The sequence below is a fragment of the Copadichromis virginalis genome, linkage group LG1 (genome assembly GCF_057382275.1).
Source record: "Copadichromis virginalis isolate Kocher_CV1m ecotype Utaka linkage group LG1, C_Virginalis_male_GT1.1, whole genome shotgun sequence".
NCBI lineage: Eukaryota > Metazoa > Chordata > Actinopteri > Cichliformes > Cichlidae > Copadichromis > Copadichromis virginalis.
The window spans coordinates 19,895,176-19,911,473 of record NC_140618.1 but is presented as its reverse complement, the minus strand read 5'-3'; the positions used below and the strand labels follow the sequence as shown (position 1 = coordinate 19,911,473).

Below are 16,298 nucleotides of genomic sequence, written 5' to 3'. Positions count from 1 at the left end.
GCAACAAACAAATGAGATTCTTCTGCTTTTACCCTAGGAATCCTTTGTGATGCAACAAAACAGCCTGTTTGCAAAGTACTTCTTGAGCACAAGAAAACATAAAGTTGGTCTGAAACCAGGAATCTTTTTTCCTTAGCAGACAGGGGATTTACTGGGTGAGTACAAATCTTTATCTCCATTGACAATGGGAGTAAAACAGTCATCACACAAGCCAGTTGCAGCTGTTTATCAGTAGGATAGTCAGGGTCCTGTCCAACGAGGGCTTAACTGAAACTGAACATCTGCCTCTCATATAACCCCTGGGCTTATGAGGAGTTATTATTGCTTACAAGATTGTTTTTTCCCTCTTTCTCCATTCAGCCACCTTTACCCCAATCATAAATAACACATGACCTTTGGCCTTGATTTTTTAATTGGAATTACAGGATGATGATATTATAGTCATGCAGACAGACTTCTTTCTTTCTTTCTTCTGTCCTGTATTATTAAGACCCTATTGGCAGATTATGTGTAAGTCCGTGAGAAGTGATCCCTATTTGTGTTGCTCAGCTCCGCCCATTATGCTTGTGCCCACAAGAAGCAGAGCCAGGTTGTGAACATGGTCAGTTATATTTTTCCAAAGATAATGGACAAATCCTGGGTGGCCTGGATCTAAATTTCATTCATAATTCATGTCACACAGATTTTAGTCCAACATTGAGGCCAAAGTACATTTAATACAGTTACAAGATCTTATTAAAATACATTTTTTTGCAATCTGCACAGGCATTGGTTTCAACCACGTTACTGTGGACACCAGTTAAAGCCAGACTTGTAACATTTCATGGTCATGAAGTCAGGACCTTATGTAGCTAAGAGTAAGCTAAGGGTTGCTTCACTTTTCTGGATATGGATATTATCCTTTACTTAGTAAAGCGGCTCATTCTTCAAATATTATTGCTCACAAACACACAAAAAAAAAATCACAAAATAACACCCATGATGCGTAATGATTTCTAAAATATCATATTTGACAAGACTTTTTAATTTAAAAGAAAAAAAGAATTGTGTACACTGGGATTTGTAAGACACTCGATTTTCAAACTGTGCAAAAAGTATAGAAGGCACCCTAAACCTGTATAAACGCAATACATCCAAGACAATTGAAACAAATTCACACAATTACTTAATTTTAATCTTACTGTATAAAGATGATTCAAAAACAAAAATCTTAGTATTTACAGATCCCACAACTTTACAAAACCTTTAGCGTTTTCCACAAAATTCCCACATAGAAAAGATCTAAATACTAAGCACAGCGATAGGACTGAGGTAGGATAAAGAGACAGGAAGTTGGAAAAGAAGAAAACCAGCAGGTAGGTTAAACGAGCTAAATGGGACTATGATGTTGGGTGTGTTTTGCAGGAGGGCAGCACTTCTACACAAAATGGACTTTACATTTATTTCATTTGTTTCTACTGAGTATCATTCCCTCATGTCTGTGCATGTAAAATTATATCACAGAGCTAAATGAAGAGCAAAACTATTAATCAGACCTGACCAAACACAACCGTGCTTTAATCCACTATGGTGAGAGATATTACACTTGTCTCCTGTGTGTTCTGCACAGTGTTAATTTCAAACCTTCACAACGTGGTCCAGTCTCTGAACAAAAAGCACTCTTTGTACCTGAAACATGCAACACATTCAACGGTCTCACGTGGGAAGGGGGGGAGCATTTTGCATTTTCATGAAATGTATTTATTAGAAACAAAGAAAAGAAGAAAGCACTGAGCAGTTAATAAATATAAATTGGGATGTTACTACTTATTATTATAAGTGCACAAACTGTCTCACCTACACCGGCTCTCCATCCACATGGCAGGCACTGAAGCAACACTAGTCTTCTTAAGGAAAATATTACTTCTCTCCAGCAGTGCCTGCTGCCTTTATACACATTCATTTCGCAGAATATTTGTGCTTCAAAATTTCTGGTCAAAAAAACCCAGCAAAACATCTTTGCTCACACTAAACTTGGACTTCGCTGCTAAGAATTAGAAAAGCAATGATGAAGAAGAGGGCTATATATTTTTTAGATGGCTAGAACTTAAACATGTTATTATTTCTTAAAAAAAAACAAAATATAATATATTCTGTACACAATGATTAAATACAGTGTGATCTGGATACATTCCTGTGTATGAAAAACAAATAACACTTGTAATAAGAACACCAATGTAAACATATTGCTTTTTGTAACACAAGTCTAACTCAAAACTTCCAGCACCAGCTGTTCAATGCATTTTATATAATATAATTAAAAAAAAAATTCTGTATTCACAGATTATGTAAGTCTAAGAAAAGATGAAGGAACATGAAGGACTATCAATGTGTTGGATGAGTGGATGAATTTTACTGTATGACTACTGTTTGTTAACTGAGTGGGGAAAGTTTCTGTCAGTCAGATGGGACAGACAAACAGCCATGGCATCAAAGCTATGGGCACTTTCTTCTCTTCGAGAGCAGCTGAGGTGACTCTGTTGGTCTTCAGGTTACTGAACTTAAGTCTCACTGCCTCACAGTAAAGACTCGGAAGGATCCTCCCTCCATGTTGCTTCTGCTGCAAATGGACATGACAAAAAAGTGTTAATTTTATCACTACACCATGAAAAAGTATGTTCTTTCAAAATTCTGAGAAGCAAATTTCAGAAGCCTGATCAAAGGTGAAGGAGCAAATGTGGAATAATCTTGCTTTCCCGTGAGTTTGTGTGCTCCTTTAAGTCAAATGAGACCCCTCCAGTTCCTCAACCAATCAGAGCCATCAAAAGCACACAGTCATGGTGCACATGATACATTTAGGAGGAAAGGACACATTTGCAGAATCACTCATTGTATTTATATTTCTGTGACTGAATCTTCCAATTACCTCATGTGTTGAACTGGACGGCTGTAATTTGTTCATTAGCGGAAATATCTCAAAGTCTTGCCATGCTACATAATCATGATAGGCCAGTGCAACTGGTATCTAATCACAAATAATTGTCCATATAGGAAAGCACTCTAAGTGGCTGACAGCATTTCCAGCCTCGAGTAATTGGATAGGATGTGATTACTTCCCCAGTAATCCAAGCTGCCCACCCTGCCATGATGTTGGCACATGGCACAGACTTTCTCTCAGCCATCTACTGACCTCCTATCCGAATGCCCCGAGTGAAACCTTCACAGCTCTGCATTAGATTTCAGAGAATAAGACTTGGCATGCTTTTGACCATTCAGCACTTTGCACACTCAATTGAAATGCCTGAGTAAAGTAAGCAAAGGTCCCATGTGTGGGCCGTCCACACACCAAACCACACCATTACTCTTACAACCCCATATGCCACTAGAACTGGCCACAAGGGCTTCTTTGCCTGAGCTTAGTCCACTGGAGCCGGCCACAGATGTGAGACTGATTTGAGAAGCATAGTGTGCATGAAGGGAACCCACTACTTGCAGTATTACAGTGCACATAAATCAAGATAGGGTATAGTGAATAAAAGCACTTTTCTCTGGCATATTTTATAGTCTCTTTTACAGCTCCAAGGTGTAATGGTTAACACATTCACCTTAAACACGACAGATCCCCAGTTTGAGACTGGGAGGAGACACAAACCCAGTCTCAAGGGGTCACGAGCTAATGTAATCTCAGGTCTGGTCCTAAACCTGGAGAAATGAAAGAGTTGTATCAGGAAAAGCATCCAGTGTCCATCCATTCGAAATAAGGGAGCAGCTAAAAGTGCCTTGTTCTATTTCAGACTCTCTTGGACAGTTTACTTGTCTAAATTTCAGCAAGCTTCTGGTTTTTATTTCAGTTGCATTTGACTTTTTGGTGACTACACTTTATACAAAATTTGATATAAAACTCCACCTTCGATTAACTTTAATTTGATTTTTATTAAATTAACTCCTCCTAAAAGAGAAATAAAATGTCCCTTTTTGATAAAGCATATAGTTTGAGATGGAACAGGTGTCTCTGAATCCTCCCTTGAGTTATTGATGCTGCTGGGGCTTCCCTTGATCCACTGACCTTTTCTTCTTTACTCATGTGTTTTCCCTCTCTATGTGTTTATACACCATTGCTATATTTCGTTTAATAACTAAACTCTGCCTCTCTCTCCCACGGTGTGCCTTTTTGCTATCCTAACTTCCCCCCTGACCTCCAACTAGTAGTGGCAGATGGCTGCCCCTAACAGAGCCTGGATCTGCCGAAGCGTTCTTCCTGTTAAAAGGAGTTTTTACTCCTCACTGTTGGCAATTGCTTGTTTAAAGGGCTACATTTTAAACATAGTTGTCAGGAATAATAGTAATCTCCAAAATCCCTGTGGAGCAGTACCTTTCAGATTGGATGCCATTTTTCAGAACTCCTGTGTAGCTCTTTCTCTTGTCCAGAGGCAAAACATCAACAAAACCGCCATTGGGTTTGATTACGCCTGCATGGATGGCCGCTTTGCAAATGCTGGAGTTCTGTGAAGAGAAGATATGGTGAACTTGAGAGAGGATTTAAAAAGATGGAAAACCACTTTTTCACTGTGCAAACATTACTTCAGTTTAATAATTGTTTAATACAGCATGAAATATATTTTACAGAAAGACGTCAGCAACCACACACACACACACACACACACACACTCGCACACACACACACACACACACACACACACACACACACACACACACACACACACACACACACACTCAAGGAGTAGAGTTTGAGCCAGAAGCATGGCCCCAGCAAAACAGACCATGAGCTCTTATCAACAGTTTGGAGTACAATCAATCATTTCTACTCCAAACATAGATCAGACTGTCCATACACCCTACCAGAGATCGTAACCAGACAGTTTATGCCTCATGTTTAACCAACATTCAGCTTATACACCACTGTGGAAACAGATGTGGGTGCCTCAGATTGCAAAGCATTCCTGGGTGCTGGGCATTTGTTATGAGTCAAGTGTGCTTGTTTCAGGACCTCAGAGGACCTGTGATCTGGTTAAGAGTCAGTTTCATCAGTGGTTAAGCTCTTTAAACCCAGCATTGACCTCATGTGAATTCACAGATTAGCAGCTCTAAAATAAACTTCGAAAGTAACATAAAAGCTTTTACATTTTACATCTGATATGTTTAGTCTGAAGGGCACTTTACAGTGTCCTCTCCACTGTAAACATCTTTTTAAGTCACTTCAGAGAGATATTCTAAACCAGTCTTCCTAGGAGTATTTCTTTCTGTGTCTTCTTCAGTGAAAAAGAGACACTTAGTTTGAGATAATGCTTGAGTGGTAAAGCCCTATAGAGTCAAAGACATTCTCCGGTTTGTCATTTCATTACTCCAATTCTCCATGATCCTATGATTCAGCTGTTGTTCATGGCCATGCAACATAATCACGCAGACATAATCATTCAGACATCTCCCCGTTTTTGCTGAGGAGGCCAACAAGTTATAATAAACAATCAGCTAATTTTTTTTATTTATTTTTTATTCCTACCATCCTAGCATTATTGGAATAAAACATACACTTTAAAAGCACATAAAAGTACACACCAGCAGGTAGGTTGTGTATTAGTTGCACAAACTGAAACACATACGTTTACTTGATTGTGGTTTATTGCCCCTTAATTCAGAAGATACAGATTGGAAGCTAGTGTTACTTACATCTGTGTAAATCTTGTTTCCAATAACAGGCGACCAGTATGAGGGCTGAGCCTTGCAGTTCTCTGGACAGAAGACTCTGAGAAACAAATTGCACTTGAGTATAAATCTGACAGACAAGAGTCATAGAAAGATGTTTTGCTATGGGAGGGTTTCTTCAATAAGTGGTAATATTTTAGCACTTTCATTTAGCATTCCTATATTCTCAGTTAACGGATGTAGTTGGCAAAAAGACAAACATTTACATTTTATTTTCAACTGCATTATATTAAATTCGAAACTATTTATTTGCTATGCATACAGTGCTGTGCAAAAGTCTTGGGCCACCCCTCCCACCCTTCTTCATATTTCGCTTCCAAGGAGCCAGACTTGTTTGTTCTTGTTCTTGATTTTCAGTTATGTCCTTTTACCCGACAATCTTCAGGGGGATATATTTATTGTTTGTTAAACTATTAATGTATGCTGAAGAATGAAGGTGCTCGTACCAAATTTTGATTTTGCAGCTCATCAGAATTGTACAAACTCTATTTTAGCCCTTTACACCATGTTTCTATGTATGTTTGCACAAGTTTCAAGAAACTATTTCCCATTTTCCTAGCAAAATATAAAGAAATGTGGGGTGTCTCAGAACCTTTGTACAATAATGTAAATAACTAATACAAACACCAAGTGTCCATTTACTTTAATTTACTTTTTATCTGAGAGGACAAGCATTAAATATGTCATCTACTGTTGTAGTAAAAAGCTGTTTTTGAGTAATCAAATGTTGGATGTGTGGTGACACCTTGGACAGTGTGAGTTTGGTTCTTTGTAAGGGCAGATTTCAGCCACTGTGGTGTAACAATCAGCTGTCATTTCTGTCACAGAGAGAGAGAAAAGAAAATCACTTAAAACTCTAATATATATCTGAAAATAATGCAAATCAGCACACAATCGTGACTCAAAGCTCCTCCGAACAAAAGAAATGCTTCACTTACCTTTCACTCTGGCCACTGTGAAGGCATTTCCAGCTTTATATTTACTGTAAAACACATCAAATTTAGAAACCTGTAAAGTCTTCCGAAACCAAATTATTTCATTGTGTTAGTCACAGAAGCAGGCACATTTGTTTCCTATATGTTCCCTTCAGAGTACATATATCTACCTGAGAGACTCAATGCCATTCTTTGTAGATCTGACAAAGAATGGTAACTTATCCATTCTGGAGATATCGATTAGTCCTCCGTTGTTGTCAATCACACCATGATGGATAGCAGCTCGGCAAATACTTGATTGCTGAAACAATGAAAAACAAACGCTGGGTGAAAATCCTGTAAAAATAGCAAAGCTCTTATTTACAAATCAAATACCAAATCAAAACAGTTCCATAATGCGAGAAAAGAATTTAAAAAATGTGAAAACAACACTCATTAGATTAGGATAAATGATAAAACCGGAATTTTAGGAAAAACCTAATACTTGGATGTCCTGAAGCCTATTTTACATACAGGATACATATGAGATATTATTTAGTGCCTTATATGTTGTCGTCCAGTGTGAAACCAGACTAAACCACGTTTACGGTCCCATTATAAACTGCTGCATGATGCAGTAAGTTTGCTTCATACAGGACAGACTCACCACATCGTAAGTGACAGTTCCCCAAACTTTTCCTTTCTTTTGCACACAGTTAGCAGGACAGTTGTATCTGCAGAGTCAGAAAGCAAGTTGGCCACCACAGTGAGTGGATACTGCAAACTGTGTTATCTTATTTGCAAATCTTAAACTAATTTTACATTAAAACACACTGAAATAACCTCACCTGCTGCAGGTTGAGCCACGGCATTTATCTCGCAGTCTTGTCTCACACTTAATATTGTGAGCTGCAAGGGAAAAAAACATATTAAAAAGTGTAAAATATTAAAATTCATGATGATTTTGATAGGTATACAGTTGCTATAGCTACCAAGAAAAGTGCTGCTGGGAGCTTTTGAAGGCGTTGTCCTGGGATTAGTGTTCTTGGGACTGGAGGGTCTGGACACAGGTTTCTTTGGAGCAATAGTTTTAGGTCTGGCAGTGGTACGAGGTGGCAGTGGGACCTGAGGCTTCTCCACCTCATTCATGTCTTCAATCTCTGGCTGCTGAGAGTCTGTAAAAGGACAGATAGGGTTCAGCTTGGTAACCAGTTTAATGTTAAAATGACTGAGGGAAAATCGCGTGGGTTCGCTCACCTTTGTAGCAAAGGTTATTTCTGCATCCTCCTCCATAGCTTGGAGGGCACTGGGAACAAGGTCGGCCATGCTGGTATGGAGCCTCTCCGATCCAGTTGCCCCTGCAGAAATTTTGAACAATGGGCGTCTTGAGTAAGGTGGAAATTAACCATGAGTCAACGTCACTGGGTTCGTGACCTTGTAGCAAAAACACTCCTCTTTGTCTCTAAGGCAATTACATCTCATAGGCTGTCTGGAAAACAAACTCCTACTCTGCTCTTATTTTCTTTCCCTGTACCTCATAATTACTATTTTTACTCTGACTTCTGGAGGAATTTTAATGGCAACAATATGTCATATGAATGCTTTGGACAGCTAGTGTTTCTTATCTACAGTACAACTATATTAACAACTCAAAATGCAGCTTTTGTGAGCCCTGTAAGGAGAAGGTATGTAAACAAGAGCCTGGAGACCAGAGGTGTTAACGATCAGTACAGCATGGAGGAATACTGATCTTACTTTGGGGAATAGTTGCACACAAGGTAAACAGAATTCTCCCATATTTCTCCCCACACGTTCATCCTTGGGCACACGTGCACAGCGCAGCCCACTCGGTTAGTAGTTGCCCACACCAGCTGTAAAAGGAGAGGGGAAAGTAAATGGCAAACATTAGCACGTACAATTTCCGAAAGGACACACAGAAAAGTAAACAGTCGATCTCGTAACCTAGATTTGTTGCCTCTCTTTCCTCACAACCGATAGGTCCACCATCATTCCAGAGGAAGCACCTATTTAGGCAGTTATAACTAATGAGGCCTTTGGGATTTCCAAGACTGCCTGTTCTGTTATTCTTCTTCAGTTACGTGGTCATCACGTGAACCCAGTTTGCCCTCTGTGACACAACCGGGAGTATTTTCATCATCCAGTTAGAAGGAGGAAATGTCAGTTTTTAATATCTTAACTTGGAAAGAAATTCTCCAAGCCCCAGAACTGTCCACAGTAAAATAACGCAGCTCACGAAACGGAAAGCTCCTGCAGTGGTGTTGCAGATGAATGATGTGCCATTTGACAGGGAATACAAGACATCATATTCGAAAGCGTCTCCAAGCTTTCCTCCCAAACGTGCACTCTCCCCCTTCAGGAATGTTCAGTGGAAGCAGTGAGTCAGCTGGCTCATTCATTCCTGTTTCTTTTGAGCGTCTTTCTTTCTTTTTTTTTTCTTTTTTTTAAAAAAAACAAACTTTTTTCTGTCCCTTCTCTTGAATTATTTGCATCAAGTTATCAGACTTTGCAGGTTCTTGTAGTAATTGATCAAGTTAAGAGCAGGTTTATAAGTTACTGCTCAGGGATTTCTTAAAAGAGCAGTCCACCAGCTTAAATTTAAACTGTCAGACTCCCAATGCAGCAGATGGTGCAGTGGAAATTTCATGTATTCTTTTTACTTGTCCAAATATGGTGCCAACATTACCCACATTCTGACTTGACCACCAACACTTAAGTCAGAGATTCAGTTGTGTTATGCTATGCAGAGTTAATTGTGGGCTTCAAACAAAGATGACAAACCTTTTTCTTGTATTTGTCTCACCTGGGTGTAATGAGTGCACATTGGCCCAGAGCAACGTTCTGGACACCAGGGATTGCACTCATGAGGGTAGGGGTAGGTGTAGTCCTTCACTTCATCGTACCAGGATTGGACGTGGGAGGAAGGTGAACGGTATCTGTAGGATACACACACACACACACACACACACACACACACACACACACACACACACACACACACACACACACACACACACACACAAACAGACAGTAGGCTCAGTCACAGGGTACCAGGGGCAAAAGGGAAACATCTGGGGTATCTGCCAGGTGCTTTGGCTAGACTTGAGAAACTACATGAACCTGCCTTGCTCTACCCTTGCTCTAACCCTTTTGTCCTCAAATGATGAGTCTGAATATAACCTGGCACACGGAACAGCAGTCTGTTCCCTCCATAACAGAGGGAATCAAATCAAGCTAAAAGACAACAACAAAAAGAATTAGAGCAAAGCTAAACACAGCTTCCCAGTTTAACAAATCAATTCTAGCTCCTATTATAAACATCTCTTTTTACGGTGTTGAAACGTGCAGAGCTTATAAATGGAGAGCAGAGGGGGAGTGAAAAAATGACTCCGCATCAGGGTTTTTTGGCACAGGAAGAAAAGAAGGGAGTAGGAAGGGGGAATGGGTTTGTGAGAATGAGGGCAGATTCCTGGAAGGGCACCTGCTGCGATAGCCATACACTATTAAACACAGAGGCCTACTGTCTGATGTCCACTTGGACACACACACACAACCTCATTCATATCAGACTCCATATGAACAAGGACTAGCAATACCTATGGTTCATGCACTGACACTTTTGTTATAGTTTAAGTAGCTCAAGTACAACATTCATCACTTTTGCTTAGAGTTGATGATAATCTCTTATAAGGACGTTTAGGAGTCACTTGGTACAAAAAAGCTACAAGAAAACTGCCACTCAGTTAAAGTTCAGATTTATAGCCTTCAGAAAAATGATTGCAAATCTGCTTAAAGGAGCAGTGGAAATAAAGTTGCTCTTAATCCATATAGTAGCTGCTCAGATTTTTTATTCTGGGCTAAAAATGGTGGACTGACTGACTAACAATTCCACCGTGCTAGTCCTAGAGCATGTTTAAAACTCCTGTTGATCAAGCAGCCACCTTAAAGGGCTGAGACCCAACTTTAGCTATGAAATTTGAATTCTTACAAACTCATACAAGCCCTTTTTGGTTTAACTTAAAACGAAAACTGCACAGTTGAGAGGAGGAGTGGGATTATAACTCACTTGTTTGGGACTTAATATTAGGGGGCATGGCCATGTTGATTAACAGCCTTACGTCCACTGATTAAAGTCTTTTATCTGTATTTTGCTTAATACAAATTACCCAGCAAACATGGCTGAAAACCAGGTGTTATCCCCTTCATCAAAACTGGTCACAATAAGGTGAATGAACGCATGTAGAACACAAGCCTCCTCACGCTCTTACAAAGTGAGAAATAAAGTTTTGACTATTGCAAAGAAGGAATTCATTGCTTTGTTTTGTTTTTTGAACAGCAATGCAATGTGGTCAGTACATGGTTGTCAACAGATGTCTAGCATCACTAAAAAAAATTTTTTTTAGCCATTTACAGTTTTTACATCTAAATTCCAGTTTATTTGTTGTGTAGTGAACTTACCTTATTTTGTTTAATATATACATTATATACACATTTAGATGAACTTTCTCTTGCCAGAAATTCTAACAAGGACGTCCACACATCTCAAATGGACATAAAAAAAACGTCCATGACATCAGTTAGATGGTTATTCAACATCAAAGGTGGTCGCATTCCTACAAATGTCTAACAAATAATCTACAAAGTACAGAAGAGGATAAGGTCCAATGATTTTTTTTCTCAGATTTTGAAAAAAAGTCATTTTCCAAAATAAAGCAATAAAATATTCATATTTAATAAGAATGTGTCTCACCTGCCCCAGTGAACTGCCAGGTTTTGTCCAATAGACATGAGCAGGTCCTGAGGTCCATGGTCCCACTGACACTCCTCTGCCCACTGAGTGGCAGATCGCTCCAACTCATCATCCCAAATCTGCATGCATATAAGAAAACAATCATTCATCACCTGCTGTATCAAGTGCAATCCACACTATGCTTTCCTTCCCTCAACCTGCTCTTCTGCTCTTGCACTTCCTTCTCTCCCATTAAGCTGAAACTAAGCCGCACACAAGTACAACAATATCCTTAGATGGTGACATTTGAGCGGAGCTCCTAGCACCTGGCCTTGGTCCACTACAAATCTCCAGCAATCACAGCTGAATTATCCAAATTTCCTCAGTGGGATTTATTATAGCAGTGGACAAGAGGGTGGAAAACAGAGAAGATACCTGACTCCCACTTTGGAGGGGGCACTGTGAAGTGACTGAACACTCCATACACCATGGCCCCTCAAAGTACATCCCTTCAGTAAATTTCCAGCCTTTTGGTGGTCGCTAACACATGCACACATAGACAGCACTGTAACTCCAAACACCCTTACACTAACACAAACACATCCACTGCCTGTTCGCTGGAATTTGAGAGAGCAAAGACAGTCTGCAGACATTTTCCTTCACAGTGTAACCACACTCCAGAGACACACAGGCCACCACTGCTTCTCTCAACTTTATGGAGCACGTGGTTTTCAATAAGCTTATTTTTGTCTCCACAATAATCCCTCTCCTACTTTATGTATTAATGTGCCATGCGGTCCCTTAAGTTTCCCTTTTCCAGCCTTATTCTCCTTCCTCTTTTAACCAAGCCGCATGTGCTGAGCTGTTTGCAGGTAGGACAGAGTCAGCATTATTATCCTCCCCATAAAAGCGTGGCACAGCAGGCTGGCAGTAGTTCAACATCTTGACTACATGTTTCCAGCAGAGAGAAACGATTGTTTTTATTACGGCAACACCACTTTTTGTACGTCAACTAAAACCCTGATTACCAACCTCATTGGTGCTGCTGACAGATGAAAATTACCTGAGAAGCTGCTATGTTTATATATCATTATATATATTATATATAATCCTGTGTTCATATCATTTGAGTATATATATCATATATATGATGATACATGGTAAAAGATCTGCTTCTCTTACTATGGCTCTTTGTGATGTCACTTAGAGGAGATATTCCTTATATCGTGATCTCAGGCACAACCTGACTGTGAGCACAGAAGCCCCGCCCACCTACTGTTCAACTCCTGTGTTTGCAAGGTAAAGCCAAAAACATGAAGGTTGGCATAAAGAGAAGCTTGTTTCACACAGTGATTAAACTGATGAGCTGAAGAAGGTTCAATATAAGGTAAATAAATGTAAGACTGAACTGTGAATTCTGCAAAACCACTCAAGTAAAGCAAATAAAAAAATCAAGTGCAAGAAATAAGTATAACAGTTTTTTTCCAGGGTAAAGTAAAAGGTTAGCTTTATCTGCATGATAATACTGAAATAGGTCAATAATCTTACCATGTATTCCATGTTTGAAGCGGTGGGGTAAACCCCACCCCTCAGCTTGTTGTGCAGCTGCAGGATCTCCTCACGGTCTGACCAGAGGATGGCTCGGCGGGTCCTGTTACCAGCTGTGTTGCTGGTGCCTTTCTGCTCTGCTTCCTCCTCATAGCGGCTCAGTAGCTTCCTGAGCTCACTGGAGTCTGGCAGGAAGAGGGAAGCCGAGTCTCTGATGCACAACAGCACGAGGACGAGGACAAGGGGCCAGGTCACTGTAGCGCAGGTCATCCTGACACTTGAGCTGCGTAGTTTATACTTTAGGACTAGACAGCAGCTTGTGGATATAGAGAGGCTCCTTTCACAGTTCCAGATAAAATCTGCAGGGTGGAAATGACGATTCAATGATGGTTTCCTTCCTCTGTGATTCAAGAAAATGACCAGATTACAAAATATGGGCACACACACTTCCCACACTTAACTAATATAGGAGGCACTTCTTCTAATAAAGTTGCAAAATAAATGCACACACCTAGAAACGACTGCACAGCAAGACTCTTCTTTAATATCTGTCTCTCCTTCAGGTTGTTTTTAGTTGATAACTCTTCAATATTCCCTTTGCATTGCTATGTGTTATAACTCCTACTGATGAAGAGTGTTTGGTGATGGGGAGGAGCAGTAAAATAAAATTTCCTAACTCAAAGGTGGACTTTTTTTCTCTGCAGTTCTGCTTTGTGTAAGTTCGGCTTTTGGCCATCTTATGACTGTTTTACTATTTGGGCCAATAGACTCTGATGCAATCCAAAATAACTGCCCTGCAATAACAACATTTCTTTGAGAAGCTTCTGAATGCTTGGTTTTATTTAGGCCAAAGCATAAAAGAAATACTTCAATGTTCATTTTTTTGAGGTTATGAAGGTGTTTTTGTTTATTTGCAGTGCCATAAAATATACTGAAAGGTGTATGAAACAGATATTGGCCACAGAGTTCAATCAACCACTCTCATATAGCATGAACAAAATTATAATCATAAACTTCCATTAGATTTATCTGATAAATTGCTGATTATTTGAGGCATTTTGTTTCCTTTTCAGACACTGTGAAGTGTACATGATCAGCTTGTAACATATTGTGACATTAAATGCTTAAATGATCATTTTTAGTGGCCTCAGTCTTAATGTACAAGGATCTGTCTTATTCATAACAACCTCAATTATTTGACCATAAACATTAATATGACATAAAGTGTCCCTAATAAATTAGTTTTATATTCATGACTAAAAATGTATGAAAAAGTCTGTGTACATAACCCACCTGGACCTAGTGCACCTTAATTATATACAACATCCATCCTGTATCACTCCAGTTATTTTAGCCAAGCCAAGCAGCACAGTGAGATCTGCTGAGGGGGACCTGAGTTCAAGCTGACAACTTCTCACTCAGCTCTCATTAGGCAAAACACTGCATTCCTCACACATATTAGGAAGGTTCATAATATTGTGTAACTGACTCTTTACCTGACCTCGCTCCGAAAGGCAACAAGGTGGAGGCAAGACGTCCAAAACTAAAGCTAAACCAAATATCCCTAAGTCATAAACTTCTAGAAAGAGAGAAGAGCAGTCAGTCAGGGTGATCAGAGAAGAAATGAAAAATAAACCAGCTTGCACTGGTTGCTCTTATCCTTGAATCCCTTCACCTCTTTCCCTTTGGCTGGAGATGCAGCCTGAGGTCTGGCATCGGCTCTGTGTCAACATGCTGTGCCAGCTCAGGGAACTGTGAGCCAACAGGCAGCCCAGCCGCCACACCCTTCTTCTTTCCCTGTGCCCCGTCTTCACACTGAACCTCTACCAGCTTCTCTGCCTGGGCCCTTCTCAAGGCTCTCATGAATTCGATACCAGAGTGACAGACAGAGGAGAAAACCTGAACGCACGTACGTATCGACATCTCGTCTATGTAAACTTGACTCCTTTTTCAACTTCTGGAGCTCCTATCTGATCCAAAGACGGACTGACCTCATCTCCAGCTCACCACGAGGCTGAATGTAAACAAAAACACATGCCATAATGTAGATTCTATCATTTATATAACTTTTTGCAGTTACTTGAAATTTTTGTAATTTGCAATTACTTTTTTAAATTTCATTTTATTGTTTTGGGGGTTTGGGCTTTTTTTTTTTCTTCTTCTTCTTCTTCAGAAACCTTAAAGGTCATCATTAAGTAAGTTATTTCTTCTGTTATATCCTGGTCCCAGAACTCTAAAATATAGGCTTCCATAAATGAAATATAATCTTTTGATCATATCGATAACCTCCAAATACACTTAAAATGCTTTGCTCATAAGGTTACTTCCTGCACATAGGGTTTCCATCATGCTACGGCACTTTCCGGGCTGCAGACACTGAAGACCGGTGTCTTGCTAACATCAGAGTTACAATGTGTCAGAAGTTTATATCGCGATGTGAGTGCATGAATAAATCTGCAGCAAATCTCACCAGGTGGGCAGTTCTGCCTTTCCTGCTGTTGCAGAGAATGTGCATTATAAAGTACGGGTTGTTTCGGAGAAAGAAAGAAAGAAAGAAAGAAAGAAAGAAAGAAAGAAAGAAAGAAAGAAAGAAAGAAAGCGTGCTCACCTCTCTGTTTCTTTGTTAGTATCCAGTAGATTGAGTATTTTCGGTGCAGCTTCCTCTGAGCGCCGGAAAGCTGTTAATTCTCTTATGAGAGGAGCAGGCTGCTGCTATTGGTGGTGTTCCCGGGGAACATAGAGACTGTGTAACTCCTGAGAACTCTGAGAGCCTTATATAGGGAAGGAGACCCCTTAGGACCAGAGGAAAAAATTAGTGTCTCTCCCCACTCGCCAGCTTCCCTTAAGCAGACTATGTTCTTGGCACACAGAGCGCACAGTGCGCAGACTAATGTCAGGAGGACATTTACAAATATTGTAAATCAGCGGTCTGTCAAAACAGCCAGCGGCAGGCGGTGGGATTATAATGAGTCATTTACGTTTGGCTTAGATAAGAAAAAACGCTTCAGAAGAAACAAGCGCATAAGTGGACCATCAGCAGTTATAACAAACATGACGAAATTAAAGGACAAACTTTTTATGCCGACGCCAATTCCAGGGTCATTATTATAACTCGAGACCACACACGAGGATCGATAAGTTGTAATTATTGGATTTGTGATGGTTAATAAATAATTTGCCGATGCTTTCTGGATTAGTTCATCCACCACTGTCCATTGGCTGGAAGTATTTTCTGTTCGGTCATAATTTGCATATAAATGCCGGTAATTCACTGTTATTAAAAGACAAAACAAATAGTGCTGCTACCATTTAAAAGAGCCATCAGGTCATTGTGAGGATAATTTATCTCATGACTTACAGCTCTGCGCAAAAATCTTGAGCCACTC

At 39.9% G+C, this 16,298-nt stretch overlaps 1 protein-coding gene across 2 annotated transcripts; it reads right to left on the bottom strand.

Moving 5' to 3' along the window:
* Positions 1–696: 696 nt before the first annotated feature.
* Positions 697–15,688, bottom strand: crispld2 (cysteine-rich secretory protein LCCL domain containing 2). Of its 2 annotated transcripts, none has more exons than XM_085453656.1 (15): positions 15,521–15,688; positions 12,913–13,312; positions 11,386–11,504; positions 9,439–9,571; positions 8,373–8,488; positions 7,875–7,975; positions 7,610–7,792; positions 7,466–7,526; positions 7,285–7,351; positions 6,809–6,939; positions 6,642–6,685; positions 6,449–6,521; positions 5,668–5,743; positions 4,352–4,482; positions 697–2,599 (listed from the first exon to the last, which is right to left on the bottom strand). In XM_085453656.1, the coding sequence occupies exons 2-15, from the start codon at positions 13,180–13,182 to the stop codon at positions 2,548–2,550; spliced, it is 1,557 nt and encodes a 518-aa protein (XP_085309782.1). In that variant the 5' UTR covers positions 13,183–13,312; positions 15,521–15,688; the 3' UTR covers positions 697–2,547. The 2 variants fall into 2 exon arrangements, with proteins under 2 accessions (XP_085309782.1, XP_085309780.1); XM_085453654.1 differs by having other exon boundaries at positions 12,913–13,271.
* Positions 15,689–16,298: the final 610 nt, after the last annotated feature.